The sequence below is a fragment of the Bos mutus genome, chromosome X, assembly GCF_027580195.1.
Source record: "Bos mutus isolate GX-2022 chromosome X, NWIPB_WYAK_1.1, whole genome shotgun sequence".
NCBI lineage: Eukaryota > Metazoa > Chordata > Mammalia > Artiodactyla > Bovidae > Bos > Bos mutus.
The window spans coordinates 122,754,736-122,771,502 of NC_091646.1; the positions used below are offsets into that span (position 1 = coordinate 122,754,736).

At 40.0% G+C, this 16,767-nt stretch overlaps 1 protein-coding gene across 1 annotated transcript in view; it reads left to right on the forward strand.

Moving 5' to 3' along the window:
• Positions 1-16,767, forward strand: part of MAP3K15 (mitogen-activated protein kinase kinase kinase 15) — a 145,366-nt gene that overhangs the window by 26,004 nt on the left and 102,595 nt on the right. Inside the window, exons 2-3 of the mRNA XM_005897744.3 lie at positions 3,993-4,132; positions 6,541-6,564. Of these exons, the coding sequence (XP_005897806.2) occupies positions 3,993-4,132; positions 6,541-6,564 (164 nt within the window). The remainder of the gene's footprint in view (positions 1-3,992; positions 4,133-6,540; positions 6,565-16,767) is intronic.

A 16,767-nucleotide genomic window follows, 5' to 3' on the forward strand; every position in this document is an offset into this window, starting at 1 on the left:
TAGAGTCTGTTTCCCCCGTCCTGTGGAGTGCCTGCACTCAAACCCTGCTGGCCTTCAGAGTCATATGCTCTGGGGGTTCCTCCTTCCAGTGCCAGAACCTCAGGTTAGGGAGCTGATGTGGGACTTGGGACTCTCAAACGAACAGGAGAAATTCTGCAATATGATTTCTTTCAAGTTTGTGGGTCGCTCATCTGGTGGGAATGGGATTTGATTGTAGTGAAAGTAGCCTTCCTACCATCTCATTGTAGCTGCTTCTTTGTCTTTGAATTTTAAAAAAAAATGTTTTTTGGTAGGCTCCAGTCTTTTTCACTGATGCTTGTTCAGCAATTAGTTGTGATTTTGGTATTTTCATGAGAGGAGGTGAGCTCAACTGCTGCTACTCCACCTTCTTCTCCAGAGTCGAGGGGCTGCATTTAGTTTGGGTGCTTGCTGCCTATTACCCCAATGTTTGCTGGTCATAATCCCCTTTATACAGGGTGCACAGGTATGGCAGCCCTTGCTTACTTCTGGGATCGGGAAATGCTTAGAGTGTCGTTGCAAAGGATGACACGAAACTGTCTTGTTCATTTTCCATCAAGCATGTCTTTGTTTCTACCCTTTTTTCCTTAGTAGTTCACTATGTAAAAGCTTTGCTGAACCATGCCTCTTGAAAAGGATTTCCTTTCTGCAGTAGCATGATAGAGTCTCATGCTGTCCTGCCGTCCTGGAGTGTGTCCCATGTCCTGTGTTCCCCTCCTGAGTCATGCAGTAGCCATTGTGCTTCATTCTGCCCTGTTTTAACGAGGCACTGAGAAAAGACTCCATTTCAACCCTTGGTGGAGCCCCAGACAAGCTCCTTAGTGGAGATGGTGAGGCCAGTGTGCAGGTCTCAGCACAGAACATTGACAGGGCCTGTTCCTCTCAAAGAAGAGAGAGGAACTCATGTCACCAGATTCAAGTTTAATCTGCTTAGCAACAAGCTGCTGTACCAAGTTGCAGGATTCCTATGAAAATGGCCTGCACTATTTGGAGCTGATGTCCTTCATTCAGCTCTGCTCTGCCCCTTCCCACTCCCATTTGCTTCCTTTCCTTTAATTGCAGAACTTCCCATGGTCTTAGAATTAGCATCTGTGTTGTCACTTCTTAATAACATCACTGGGAAACACATTCTTTTTTGTTTGAATAGGTAATAGAGTCCAGGGAAAAATCATATAGGCAAAATGCCTAGTTAATTCCACTGCAGTGTGGTTTTTGACTCTGAGCAGATGTCTGTTGGGAGCAGACATCCATTTGAGATAAATTAACCAGGCTGGGTTGTAAAAGTGTTTCCTTAGCATATGCATTTGTCCTTTCTTGAGCGGAACCTCTAAAGGGTGAATTTAGATATGATAGTCCTGTGTTTAAGCCCTTCATGATATTTTAAAAAAATAACGAGACTTTGAAGTGTTTGGGGATGAAATTATATGCTATGAGGGATTTGCTTCAAAATAATCTGAAAGGGGTGGTGTGGATGGCTGCCGCTGCTGCTGCTAAGTGGCTTCAGTCGTGTCCGACTCTGTGCAACCCCAGAGACGGCAGTCCACCAGGCTCCCCCGTCCCTGGGATTCTCCAGGCAAGAACACTGGAGTGGGTTGCCATTTCCTTCTCCAATGCATGAAAGTGAAAAGTGAAAGTGAAGTCGCTCAGTCGTGTCCGACTCTTAGCGACCTCATGGACTGCAGCCTACCAGGCTCCTCCGTCCATGGGATTTTCCAGGCAAGAGTACTGGAGGTTGCCATTGCCTTCTCCAGTGTGGATGGCAGTTGAGATGAAATAAGGGTGGCTGTATTGATAATTGTTAAGGGTGGTGAGGGGTACAGGGGTTTCATTACGCTATTCTGAACTTTTACACACACACACATATTTGTAATTTTCCATAATAAACAAAAACACCCTACTGTAGGTTTCCCATTGTCTCAAGCTAGTGTCCAGCCCTCTTTAACATGCCCTTCAGACCCTGCCTGACACCTACTAACCTTTCCAAGTTCCTCTTCTCAAGGTGTTCTGGGCCCATGAAATGATTTGTAGTGGCCCCAACATCTGTATCCCACCTGACCTCTGACCTTTGCACTTGCTAGCTTCTCTTCCTATGACACTTTTTCCTTCCCTTTCCATCCCCACATCCTCATCCCAATTTGCCTGCCTCTTCTGTACCTTCAGGTCCCAGACAGCATGCATCCTTTCAGCCTTCCCTGACCACCCTCCACCTGAGTGTGGGTTCAGTCCCCCAGGGGTGTCACTGTTCCCCTCACTTTAGCCTTCCTTGTCCTTGCCCTTGCCAAGTCACTTCAGTCGTGTCCAACTCTGTGTGACCCCATAGACAGCAGCCGACCAGGCTCCGCCATCCCTGGGATTCTCCAGGCAAGAACACTGGAGTGGGTTGCCATTTCCTTCTCCAATGCATGAAAGTGAAAAGTGAAAGTGAAGTCACTCAGTTGTGTCCGACCCTCAGCGACTCCATGGACTGCAGCCTACCAGGCTCCTCCGTCCATAGGATTTTCCAGGCAAGAGTACTGGAGTGGGCTGCCATAGCCTTCCTTACCCTGATTCTAATCACTGCTTCCTTCCTGTCACCCCTGTTGTATTAAACATGGTTTTGAGGAGAGGAATTATGCCTTGTTCACACTTCTGTCCCTAGCACCAAACACAATGCCTGGCATTTATATAGCAGGCAACCCATAATTTAGAGAATAAAAGGCCCACCCGAGGCTTACCGATGCTCGATCTCAGATCTCCCAAAGCCAGGGGTACCTGGCGCTGAGGCGGCTTCTCTCTGCCTTTTCTTTTTCTTCATGCCCCTGCTCACCTCACCTCTGTTCTGTTTCATTGGGATTTGCATTGACTTCCTGTGAGTCACAGCAGCACAAGCCTAAGTTTGGACATTATTTCTCCAGGTTTCTGCTGCACAGAGTGGGGAAGTTGAGTCGAACTTGGAGCTCTTGATACTGTCTAGAAAATGACTAGGTTTGAAATGGTGACCAATGCTGCTAGGCAAATTTTACTCTTTTTAAAAAATTTTTAAATTTGTTTTTTAATTGAAGGATAATTGCTTTACAAAATTGTGTTGATTTCTGCCAAAGAGTTTACTCTTTACTGATGTGCCGTGTTGCTCCTCTGTTTTGATTGAAGTCTTTCTAGTTCACAACTCGAGGGGCATGTGATCTGTGTCATCTAGTTGATAGTAACATGGGAACTAGAAGCATGGTGCAGGAATGGTCATTACAACAGTTGGAAATAGGAAAAGAATCATTGAATAAAATGTCTGTAGACAGGGTGGATAGTGAGATTGCCATCTAGTTATCATAGATGCTAAAGTGAAAATGTGTAAACTTAGAGCTAGACATATAGCTTGGTTGTTTTACACCAAAATCCAGCAAGTCAAAGAATACATATGGTGTAATAATACTATATAAAGTTCAAAAACATGCAAAAATTAAGCAATATACTGTTTAGGAATTCATAACTATAATAATATATAATATGCATATACAGGTATATGCAGAGAACTGAAAAGTACAGCAGTCAGGATAGAGACATTCTCCAGGCAGGAGGGAGAGATGTGATTAGGGGAGGCACATGGAGCTCTGACAGTACAGATAACGCTTTGTGTCTTGGGCTGCATACCAGTTGCGTGGTTTTTCATTTCATTACACTTAATACTTTGTATATAAGCTAAATATATTCTTTGAATGTGATACATTTCCTAATAGAAATAACATTTAAAATAAATTCACCAGCAGTTTTTAAGTGATACTATATTTTCAGCACTTTGAATAAGGAAGAAAGTTTCAGTTTTGGGTGTTTATTCCTGTTGCTTTTCCTCCACAGTTCATGGTGATAATTTTAATCAAATCATTCCTTATTTTGGACTAATGGTAGAATACAGATTGCAACAGCTCACCATTGGTGATCATCAGGAAATAGAAAATAGATCACCTCTCTCTCTGCCAACCTTGTCTCCTTGTTCATTGCAGATGTTGCTGTGGTGGACATGAGCGATGTCTCCAGACAGCCTTCACTCTTCTACCATCTTGGAGTCCGTGAAAGCTTCGACATGGCCAATAACGTGATCCTGTACCATGACACCGATGCTGACACTGCTCTTTCTTTGAAGGTAAAGAGTATTGTTCACCTGCTTCTAAATACTTCATTTGGGAAAGCAGTACTGTGAATACTGTGTGCTCAGTTGAAATGAACATGTAGCAGATGAGGTTGGAGAAAAACAATAAAGATTTGCTTGTGCAATTCCTTCCTCCCCACCCCAAATTCTAGCTCATGCAGATAACTTCCTGGCTACTGTGTGAGCATATGTGCTATTGATGTGTGTTTGCAGGCAATTTGAGTGTGTCTAAGCTCATTAGGAAAGTGAAGGCAAAAACTCCTGATGGTTTCCATTGAAGCAAACACAGCCTTTGGAATCCTATATTGGGCAATTTGATCCAAACCTATACATTTTTAAAAATTTCAACTTGGACGGCAATAGGAAAATGTTTAACATTTACCAAAATGGGTAGGAACTTTTAGGATCACAGATGTAATCAATGTAAAATCTGTTATTTTCTCCCCAGTTTAAAGCCAAGCAAAACTGAAAACTTGTGTGTTCATGGGTAACTCAGTAATTATTGAGAGGTTTTTTAATGTATTTTTGCAAATTTGATACAAACTTTTTAGAATAGTGGTACTTTTTTTCTTAAAAAAAAAAGTTCCTGTTTGTAAAATCTGAAGGTTGAATGTGAGTTATTACAAAATTTAGCTAATACTAATATTGTTTAGGTGGTTAAATAGCATTACCAACTCAATGGGCATGAATTTGAGCAAACTTCAGGAGATAGTGGAGGACAAAGGAGCCTGGTGGGCAACAGTCCATGGGATCATGAAAAGTCGGCCACGACTTAGCAACTGAACAATAATATTGTTTAACATCTTAACATCAGTCAGGAAATCCTGGTCTATGTTAAGTCATTTCAGGAATAAAAGATTAGTTTGTTTACAGCAGTGTTACTCAACCTTGACTGCACTTCAGAATCATTTGGGGAGTTTATAAATGTCCCAGTACCTAGGCCACACCAAGACCAATTATGTCAGTCTCTAGGGGATATTTTTTAACCCCCAAAATGTGCAGCCAGGAGTGAGAACCAGTGGTTCAGCCTTAACCTTCACAGACCTAAATGTCCAGCTCCCATAGCATTAAAAATCACTAGTATATAAATGACACAGTTTTGTGATGGCAAATTGGACATTTTTGTTTGTGTTTCTTAAGGTCAAATATTAACCAGATGTGTGTGGGTTCTGTAATAATTTGGAATTATTCCTAGTAGAAATATTACCTGTCTCAGATGTGTGACCTGTATGTGTTATATAACACATACGCCTGACACAGGATGTCCTCTGGCATCCTAGCACAGTACTGTATTTTAAGAGTCATTCGTGTGACAGTCGAAGAGGAAACTTCTGTTGTTATACTTTACATTGTAAAATAATTTCCAAAAAGGCTATAAACCAATCTAAATTACTTTAGGTATTTAGATTTCTTTTCTTTACTGATTTTAACTAAAGTAGTTACGCTTAGCCATATTTAGAATTAGAAAATGTGAAAGGGTGGCTAATATGAAGCTGTATTTTGATGAAAAACATGACATGAAATCTGAGTGTATCATATTTTCCCCAATTCAATCCTTTTTTTCCTCTTTTGTGCCTTAGTGAACTCCTCTGGAAAGTCCCATGACCTAGATAAGTTTTAATTTTTAATGATACAGAAAAATACTTCCTAAAATGGAAATGAGTACTCATTGTATCTGACGGCAGAAGAAGTGATCTGCACTTGTTAGAAAATAGAAATCTCAGAACACATAAAACACATTTTACAGGACAGCTATTTAATTATGTTTTCTTTTGTCAGCAAATGGCTTGCAGCATATAAATGATACACAGTTGAGGGCTGCATAACCGTTATGCTAAGTTAACTGACTGAAACGATTGTCATTGAATTTGAGTGTGAAAATTCCTATAGTGAAAATATGTAAATAAAATACCTATAGCGCGGTGTCAGGAATCTATCAGCAACACCTCTTCTGTCAGAAGGCTGGCTGGGGGCGGGAGGGTGACCTGTGGCCTTCACATTGATGGCACGAATGGTTCCAGACCCGAGGACACAGTGGGCCACCCGTGCACTTTGTTGCTGTCCCCGAGAAAGCAAGGTGCAGGGCATTCAGAGCCCTGAACTTGAATCTCAAAATAGCTGGACAGAAGTATGGCCACTGCTACTGGAAATTCCTTATAACCATATATGTCCCCAGGAGTTTCAAAGCTAACAAATCATGGTAAGTTTTCCTTAGAACGTGAATTTTATATTTCTTGGAGCTCCATTCTATTTGAAGCTTTTTACAGTGGGTAGAGGGGGGAGGTCTGAAATGAATAACTCTTGCTCTAAAGTGGGTTTCATATGATGGCATGGGGACAAAGTGCTTATGGAAATTAACTGTTCTGGAAAAAAGCTACATTGATCCTATCTTTTCTTTACAGGATATGGTAACTCAAAAAAACACAGTAAGTATTGTATCTTCAGATTTTTAACTTTGTGAATGTGAACATGTAAAATACTTGCCTGGGTTTATCTCTGGGCTTTCTACCCTGTTTCATTGATCTACAGTTCTTTTTGTGTGTGTGCCTGTGTTATACTGTCTTGATGACTGTAGCTTTGTATTATATAATCTGAGGTCAGGGAGCCTGATTCCTTCAGCTAGATTTTTCTTTCTCAAGATTGTTTTGGCTACTTGGGGTCTTTTTTGCTTCCATACAAACTGTAAAATTTATTGTTCTAGTTCTGTGAAAAAATACCATTTGTTTTTACTATTTTTTTTTTTACTTTACAATATTGTATTGGTTTTGCCATACATCAACATGAATTAAAAAAATACCATGTGTAGTTTAATAGGGATTGCATTGAATCTGTAGATTGCTTTGGATAGTATAGTCATTTTCACAATATTGGTTCTTCCAATTCAAAAACATGGTGTCTTTTGCCATCTGTTTGTGTCATCTTTGATTTCTTTCATCAGTGTCTTATAGTTTTCAGAGTACAGATCTTTTCCCTTCTTAGGTAGATTTTTTTCCTAGGTATTTTCTTCTTTTTATTGTGATACTAAGTGGGATAGTTTCCTTAATCTGTCTTTCTGATTTTTTGTTGTTTGTGTATAGGAATGCAAGAGATTCCTGTATATTAATTTTGTATTCTGCAACAATACCAGATTCATTGTTGAGCTCTAGTAGTTTTCTGGTAGCATCTTTAGGGTTTTCTATATATAGTATTATGTCATCTGCAAACAGTAACAGTTTTACTTCTTTTCCAATTGATTTCCTTTTATTTCTCTTTCTTTGTGAATTACTGTGGCTAGGATTGTACCTATTGGTGGTATTTCTCGCAGGGACAGCTGGAACCCCTTCCCCCTCAAGCTGCCAACTGGCTCATCCTCACTCAGCCTCCCAGCTCTGTCTCTGAATAACTTTGGTCAGTCATTCCATCCCAGAACCCAATCCTCAGTGCCCTCATAGGTAAAATGAAAAGGTTGAACTCAGTCATTTCATTCATAGATAACTTCCAGCACTCATTGTCTGCATCCCATATTTGTTGTACAAGTGAATAGACAGGACTTGGATTTAATACACGGAACATCTAGGAAACAGTAGTTCCTTGAAGCAAGAATTACATTAAGGCCAGGTAGAAGGAACACAACTCTTTTGCATCTTGACCATTGGTTGTGTCAGAGCCTAGAAACCTTTTTGTTCTTCAGGAGACTTAGCCATACTCTGTTACCATTCCACTATATAGTCTCCCTTTTGGTACATTCTCCCTTGTCTATAAACACCTAGGAATTCCCTCACATTCTTGGTAATTCTAATTAGACCATAGCATCATTCTCCCTAGGTTTTTGTTTGCTTTGCTGGTTTTTAGGAACAAACTGATTCTAAAGGATTTGGCAATGACTGTCTCTGCTATGTTTGACATTACTTTAGAATTTGGTGCCCAGTCCTGGTTGTCATGCTTCATGGGGTGTGAAATTTTAGAGCATTCAGGAGAACAAAATAAAGGACCTGAGGTGACTGGAAGGGTTGAAAATAGCACCTAAAAGGAAAAATTGAAGGGAAACGAATCTCAAGAGGTATGGTTCATGGTCTTTTTCAAAGGTTACCCCTTTTCATGAAGCTGGGAGGCGGTTATTTCTACTCCAGATGGCATGGAACTAGGGCAAATGGAAAAAAGGTTGGGGTCAGCAGAATGGACATCTCACAGTAATGGTGATTAAACACTGAAATAGAATGTCAAAGTAAATCATTGACTTTTATGAAGAGTGTGTTCACTGGTCCCTCCATATGGACGGGGGTAATGCTGCCTGAAAGCAGAGGTATGGTTTGTATGACACCAGAAGTTTGGAGAGAGAATCTGATGATGCTGTGGGACTGTGATAACTGGACAGCTTTAACAGAGAGAGATACAACATAGTCATGCTTGGTGAATTATAAAGTCCTGTGAGTCAGGTACAGATCAAATGCCCCACAGTGAACATGGAGCTGGGTGCTTGAAGTGATTTATGAATGTATGAAAACCAAGATGCTTTGAGATGTCTGTCTTCAGGGAGTATTTCATGTTTTTAGAATTGTGCCTGATGATGCTTGGGACTAGGCTTCACATAGTATAGGGATGGTGTATTAATTAGTAAGGGTTCTCTAGAAAAACAGAACTGATAGGAGATAGAGACATTTATTATGAGGGTGCCTGGGAAAGCCAGTCATGTAATTCAGTTTAAGTCCACAGGCCTGGGAAGCCAATGAGGGTAGATCGGAGAAGATGATATGAGTGTCCCAGACCAAGCAATTTGGCAGGCAAAAGAGGCCGAATTCCTCCTCCCTCTGCCTTTTGTCCTGGTTAGGCCTCAGTGGATTGGAGGATGCCCACCCACAGTGGGGAGGGCAGTCTACTTGACTGAGTCCACTGACCCAAAAGCTACTCACATTCAGAGACACCCTCCCAGACACGTGCAAAAATAATGTTTAATCTGAGCACCATGTGGCTGGTCCAGCTGACACATAAAATTGGCCATCACAGATAGCTTACATTTGCTCCTGTTTCTGGGGGCAGTTGCTTTGTAGGAATGCAAAGGATGGGAAGCCAATCTGTAGTCTTCAGTCTGGACCAGATCTGTAGCCCTTCTGGGCTCTTCTGGTCTTTGGAAACATAGTATCACCTTTTGTTCTCACCTCTTTTATTTATTTTTTTATATGCAAGTTATATCTCAATATAATTTTATTTTATTTTTAAACTTTACATAATTGTATTAGTTTTGCCAAATATCAAAATGAATCCACCACAGGTATACATGTGTTCCCCATCCTGAACCCTCCTCCCTCCTCCCTCCCCATACCATCCCTCTGGGTCGTCCCAGTGCACTAGTCCCAAGCATCCAGTATCGTGCATCGAACCTGGACTGGCATCTCGTTTCATACATGATATTTTACATGTTTCAATGCCATTCTCCCAAATCTTCCCACCCTCTCCCTCTCCCATAGAGTCCATAAGACTGTTCTATATATCAGTGTCTCTTTTGCTGTCTCGTACACAGGGTTATTGTTACCATCTTTCTAAATTCCATATATATACGTTATTATACTGTATTGGTGTTTTTCCTTCTGGCTTACTTCACTCTGTATAATAGGCTCCAGTTTCATCCACCTCATTAGAACTGATTCAAATGTATTCTTTTTAATGGCTGAGTAATACTCCATTGTGTATATGTACCACAGCTTTCTTATCCATTCATCTGCTGATGGGCATCTAGGTTGCTTCCATGTCCTGGCTATTATAAACAGTGCTGCGATGAACATTGGGGTACACGTGTCTCTTTCCCTTCTGGTTTCCTCAGTGTGTATGCCCAGCAGTGGGATTGCTGGATCATAAGGCAGTCCTATTTCCATTTTTTTAAGGAATCTCCACACTGTTCTCCATAGTGGCTGTACTAGTTTGCATTCCCACCAACAGTGTAAGAGGGTTCCCTTTTCTCCACACCCTCTCCAGCATTTATTGCTTGTAGACTTTTGGATCGCAGCCATTCTGACTGGCGTGAAATGGTACCTCATAGTGGTTTTGATTTGCATTTCTCTGATAATGAGTGATGTTGAGCATCTTTTCATGTGTTTGTTAGCCATCTGTATGTCTTCTTTGGAGAAATGTCTATTTAGTTCTTTGGCCCATTTTTTGATTGGGTCATTTATTTTTCTGGAGTTGAGCTGTAGGAGTTGCTTGTATATTTTTGAGATTAGTTGTCAGTTGCTTCCTTTGCTATTATTTTCTCCCATTCTGAAGGCTGCCTTTTCACCTTGCTAATAGTTTCCTTTGTTGTGCAGAAGCTTTTAAGTTTAATTAGGTCCCATTTGTTTATTTTTGCTTTTATTTCCAATATTCTAGGAGGTGGGTCATAGAGGATCCTGCTGTGATGTATGTCAGAGAGTGTTTTGCCTATGTTCTCCTCTAGGAGTTTTATAGTTTCTGGTCTTATGTTGAGATCTTTAATCCATTTTGAGTTTATTTTTGTGTATGGTGTTAGAAAGTGTTCTAGTTTCATTCTTTTACAAGTGGTTGACCAGTTTTCCCAGCACCACTTGTTAAAGAGATTGTCTTTAATCCATTGTATATTCTTGCCTCCTTTGTCAAAGATAAGGTGTCACCTCTTTTTCAGATGATGCTCATAGTCTTGTCTTCCAGGTTTGTTTTTTAGCTCTTTATTTAGTTATTTAGTTATAATTGACATACTGTAAAGCTTACCTGTGTGCACAATATCCAATGGCTTTTAAGAGTTGTGCAGCCATTGCCACAATCCAGTTGTAGAGCGTCCATCACCCTGCAATATACTTGTTTTCAGACAACCCTTATTCCTATCCAGCCCCAAGCCACTAATTTGCTTTATGTGTTACAGATTTGCCTTTTCAGGACTTTTCATAGAAATGGAAGGATACAATAATGCTGTCTTTTGCATCTAGTTTCTTTCACTTGGCATGATATTTGTGAGGTTCATCTGTGATGTAGCATGTATCAGTGGTTCCTTTTTATTGCTGAAAAGTATTTATTGTATGGATATTCCATATATTTATAGCAATTACATTCTTCAATTGATGGACTTTTGGATTGTCTCCACTTTTTAGTTATTTTTCATAGTGTTGCTATAAACGTTCTGGTGTTTGTGTTGGAAATATGTCTTTATTCCTCTTGGGTAGATAGCTGGGAATGGAATTGCTGGATCATATAGTAAATATATGTTTAAGTTTGTAAGAAACTATCAAAATAATGTCCAGGGTGGCTGTACCATTTGGCATTTCCTTCACCAATGAGAGATCTAGCTCTTCACATCTTCATCAATACTTGGTATGGTCTGTCTTTTCATTATATCCATTTTAGTATGAAGTGGTATCTCATTGTGGTTTTGTATTTCCCTAGTGAGTCATGATGTTGAGCATCTTCTCATGTGCTTATTAGCCATTCATAGTCTTTTTTGGTGAAATGTCTATTCAAATCTTTTGCTTATTTTTAGTTGGATTTTTTTGTCTTATTATGGAGCTGTTAGAGTGCTTTGTGATTCTGGAAGCAAGGCCCTTTTCAGAGACCTCATCACTTATTTTATGCCTCATGCTTTTGGTGTTGTATCTGAGAACGCTTAGCCTAACCCAAGGTCACAAAGAATTACTTCTATGTTTCCTTTTAAAGTTTTATAGTTTTGGCTCTTAAATTTATTCCTCTGACCCATTTTGACTTAATTTTTGTGTCTGGTGTGAGGTCGGGATCCAACTTTTTTCTTTTACATGTGGCTATCCAGTCAAAGCTAGTGGAGGTGATGGAATTCCAGTTGAGCTATTTCAAATCCTGGAAGATGATGCTGTGAAAGTAATGCACTCAATATGCCAGCAAATTTGGAAAACTCAGCAGTGGCCACAGGACTAGAAATGGTCAGTTTTCATTCTAATCCCAAAGAAAGGCAATGCCAAAGAATGCTCAAACTACCGCACAATTGCACTCATCTCACACGCTAGTAAAGTAATGCTCAAAATTCTCCAAGCCAGGCTTCAGCAATACGTGAACCTTGAACTTCCAGATGTTCAAGCTCGTTTTAGAAAAGGCAGAGGAACCAGAGATCAAATTGCCAACATCCGCTGGATCATCAAAAAAGCAAGAGAGTTCTAGAAACACATCTATTTCTGCTTTATTGACTATGCCAAAGCCTTTGACTGTGTGGATCACAATAAACTGTGGAAAATTCTGAAAGAGATGGGAATACCAGACCACCTGACCTGCCTCTTGAGAAACCTATATGCGGGTCAGGAAGCAACAGTTAGAACTGGACATGGAACAATAGACTGGTTCCAAATAGGAAAAGGAGTACGTCAAGGCTGTATATTGTCACCCTGTTTATTTAACTTATATGCAGAGTACATCATGAGAAACGCTGGACTGGATGAAGCACAAGCTGGAATCAAGATTGCTGGGAGAAATATCAATAACCTCAGATATGCAGATGATACCACCCTTATGGCAGAAAGTGAAGAGGAACTAAAAAGCCTCTTGATGAAAGTGAAAGAGGGGAGTGAAAAAGTTGGCTTAAAACTCAGCATTCAGAAAACGAAGATCATGGCATCTGGTCCCATCACTTTATGGGAAATAGATGGGGAAACAGTGGAAACAGTGTCAGACTTTATTTTTGGGGGCTCCAAAATCACTGCAGATGGTGATTGCAGCCATGAAATTAAAAGATGCTTACTCCTTGGCAGGAAAGTTATGACCAACCTAGATAGCATATTGAAAAGCAGAAACATTGTTTTGCTAACAAAGGTCCATCTAGTCAAGGCTATGGTTTTTCCTGTGGTCATGTATGGATGTGAGAGTTGGACTGTGAAGAAAGCTGAGCGCCGAAGAACTGATGCTTTTGAATTTTGTGGTGTTGGAGAAGACTCTTGAGAGTCCCTTGGACTGCAAGGAGATCCGATCAGTCCATTCTAAAGGAGATGAGTCCTGGGTGTTCTTTGGAAGGACCGATGCTAAAGCTGAAACTCCAATACTTTGGCCACCTCATGCAAAGAGTTGATTCATTGGAAATGACTGTGATGCTGGGAGGTATTGGGGGCAGGAGGAGAAGGGGATGCCAGAGGATGAGATGGCTGGATGGCATCACCAACTCAATGGACATGAGTCTGGGTGAACCCCGGGAGATGGTGATGGACAGGGAGGCCTGGTGTGCTGCAATTCGTTGGGTCGCAAAGAGTCGGACACGACTGAGCAAATGAACTGAACTGATCCAGTTGTCCTGGTACCATTTCTTAAAAAGATGATTCCTTCCCCATTGAATTTTCTTGGCACCTTTGTCAGAATCAACTGACCATAAATTTAAGGGTTTGTTTCCAGACTTGAAATTCTGTTTCACTGACCTGTATGTTTACCCTTATGTCAGTTCCATGCTGTTTTGACTATTGTAACTTTATAGTACTTTTTAAAATCAGGAAATCTGTCTTTGTTCTATTCAACACTGTTTTGGCCATTTGAGGTCACTTGCAATTCTATGTGAATTTAAGAATCAACTTTTTCATTTCTACAAAAAAGACCATTGAAATTTTGATAGGGGGTTACATTGTATCTGTTTATTGCTTAGGTGGTATTGATATCTTAATAATATTGTTTTCCAGTCCAAAAACACAGGATGTATTTCTGTTTATTGAGGACCCCTTTAATTTCTTTCAGCAGTGTTTTATAGCTTTCTGTGTACAAGTCTTTTACCTTCTCAGTTAAATTTATTCCTAGATATTTTCTTCTTCTGGATATTCTTGTAAAGGAAATTTTCTTAATTTCCTTTGCAAGATTTATTTTTAAAGATATTTTCCATAGAAATCTTTAACACATCATATTTGGCTTCATAATTCAATATTTGAGTTAAAATGTAATTCAGTTTTTGATCAGAATTCCAGAAAAATTACCTCATATATTATTTTTATCCATTTTCATTCTTAGAGGATATTTTCTGTTGCTTAGTGATAACCAAAATAGCCCCTTTCAGCATTTTGTCACTTCAGAAGACTTGTTTATATGATGAGAGATCAAAAACAAAAGTGAAATTATAGCCTTTATGAAAACAAGAGTGAAAGTATAGCCAACCCCAAGACTCCTTTGTCTGTTAACCCTTGGAACTTCCTGATAGTTTGTTATTGTTGTACATAGTCCACAGGTATTCTGTGTTTGTTTTAATTTTCCTTTGTAAAAATAACTATACCTTCAAAGACACGTTATATTTTGTAAGTTGATTCTCCCCAGGAAGTAAACTGTGAGACTGAGTTCAGTAAACAGGGAATTTGTTGAGGAGTGCTCTTGGGATCACCTGTGAGGGAGAGGAGGGCAGGAAGCAGGATTGGGCAGAACGAGAAATCCCACTGGGATGCAGGTCCAGTGGAAGCCTTGCCTGACCTCCGTGGGGAGCTGGAGTTTCCGAGTAGTTCTGAGTTGTGACGAGATGGTCAGGCCTTTATACTCCTACATCCATCCCTCACTGGAAGGAGAATGATACTGGGTGAGGTGCTGTCCGCACCTGAGGCAGTTCCAGAAGGGGCTGGCAGCAGGGGTGAGAGCTGCAGTGTTCTCAGTAGCTAGGACAATACATCTTTCCTTGAAAAGGGGGGTCTGGGTGTGCACCTGAGTGTCCACTGCATTGTAATCATTTCATTTGAGAAATATATGAATCATATGTACCTTAAGACTAAGGCATGTACCTCAAAGGCAGAGATGCACAGAAGTGATGTTTTCTTTTGAATTGGTGGGTGATTATTCAGAAGCTGTATGTAGCCTCAGCAGAGAGGAAACATGGGGACATAAACCTTCCTTGACCCTCAGGAAAATGACCAGGAGAAGATGAGGTGTTCCACCCAGTATGTGGAGAAGAGATAGTTCAAAGTAAACTGGACCTTACTTTCATTTGTCATGTCCTAAAGCTAGAGTTGAGAGCTGATCCTTTAAAAGCAGAGTTAAATTTCCGAGCTAGGATCATGTTATTAAAAAACTAATCTGGTTCTTGACCTCTGGACTAGGTGATTATTTTTTTTTCTGGAAATTCAGTGAGATTTAAAAGACATTCATTGTTCCCATCAAAGTAGTTATCTTTATGATGGCAATAAATTGGAAATTCTTTGAGAAACAGACATTGGTAGTATTGGTAGTATTGTCTGTAGTACTGCAAGTCTTGTACCTGGCTTGCAAGCTCACTGAGGACTCAAGTTTCGGGTAACAGAATTTCTCCTGGTCTTTCTCTCTCTTGCCTTCCTCACTCCTTCAGTTTGCTTTGGCTTGGGATCCAAGATTATCAAGGATGATGTAGATTGCTTAGGGACACTTTGGTAAAAAGGCAATTAAATTTCTTTTCTCCTTTCTGCATCCTTTGGGTTTCCTGAGTTCAGAGTCAGAATTTCTACCATTTTTGTTACTGAAGACTCAAGTTCAAATAAGAAGGCTAATTGTCATAGTAGATGGAGAGGGAGGATTTTATTCATTGAATGTGATTTATGTAAAAAAAAAATCTCTGCCATTTGAATATTTATTTCATTTGTATAGCTATTTTGTATTTCTACCTCATCTTAAGTTCTCCCTTCAAGTCTTTTTGTCTTTTGTTCCCCTTCATGCCTGTGGTTGTGTTCTCTTTTAAATTGAAGTACTCTGGAAAAAAAATAAAATAAATTGCAGAACTCTGGAGGTGTGAACCATACAACTTTTCTCTGTATCTCTTGAATATGACAGGAATAGTGTCACATGTCACAGGGCCAATGTCAGAACCAAAATAGAAATATTTAATTCTGCCTACCAACTGAATGAGTCTTTAGTGTGCCGTTTGTTGTTGTTGAGTCATTCAGTTGTGTCCGACTCTTTGCGAGTTGGACTGTAGCATGCCAGTGTCCCATGACACCAATTTATTTTCTTTAAGATGTAATTCACATACCATAAACTACACCATTCACCCATCTGTTGGTGTTGGGCACTTGGTTTTGTATATCATGTCTATCTTGATATAAGAGTGTTTCAGGATTAAGCAGGATTGGCAGTTAGTGGCAGGAAGCCTACAGGAAGGGAGAGGGAGGACATGAGATTTGCCTGGCTCTGTGGTCATCTGTGGGCCAGTCGGTTAACCTTGCTGGGAATCGGTTTCCTCCAGTATAAAATGAGATGATTATTAATAAAGTGATCACTGCCGTTTGTGCCAGCTCTGAAATAATTCTCTGACTTTATGATAGCCATTCTGTTATTTGAACAAAGCAGATGGACTGTTGGAATAGCTCAGTTGGTGCTACATGGCATGTTTCCAGCAGGGATGTCTTCATTCACCTTTCAGTGGCACAGTAGTCTGATTATCCAATTGAAATTGTTACTCAGCTTCTGTATTTTCCTCTTATTACCAGATAAATATAGAAAGCTAGCAATGTACATAGAATGCTATTTGCATTGATCTTAGAAAAACTGCATTTCCCTGATGTGCATGCGTGCTGATTTTAAAAATTCTCCTTTAACTGACTGGACAAAGAATTACACCTTGTTATCATTTTTTAGAGCAGTGCTTGATTTAGGTTTTCTTCCTTAATAAGTTGACTTTGTCACACGTATGGTTATGTTAAATAATTTTTAATTGTCTTAAGTTTGCTCAGTTTCTCCCTAAATTTTCTTGGGAACAATTCTCTGTTTTT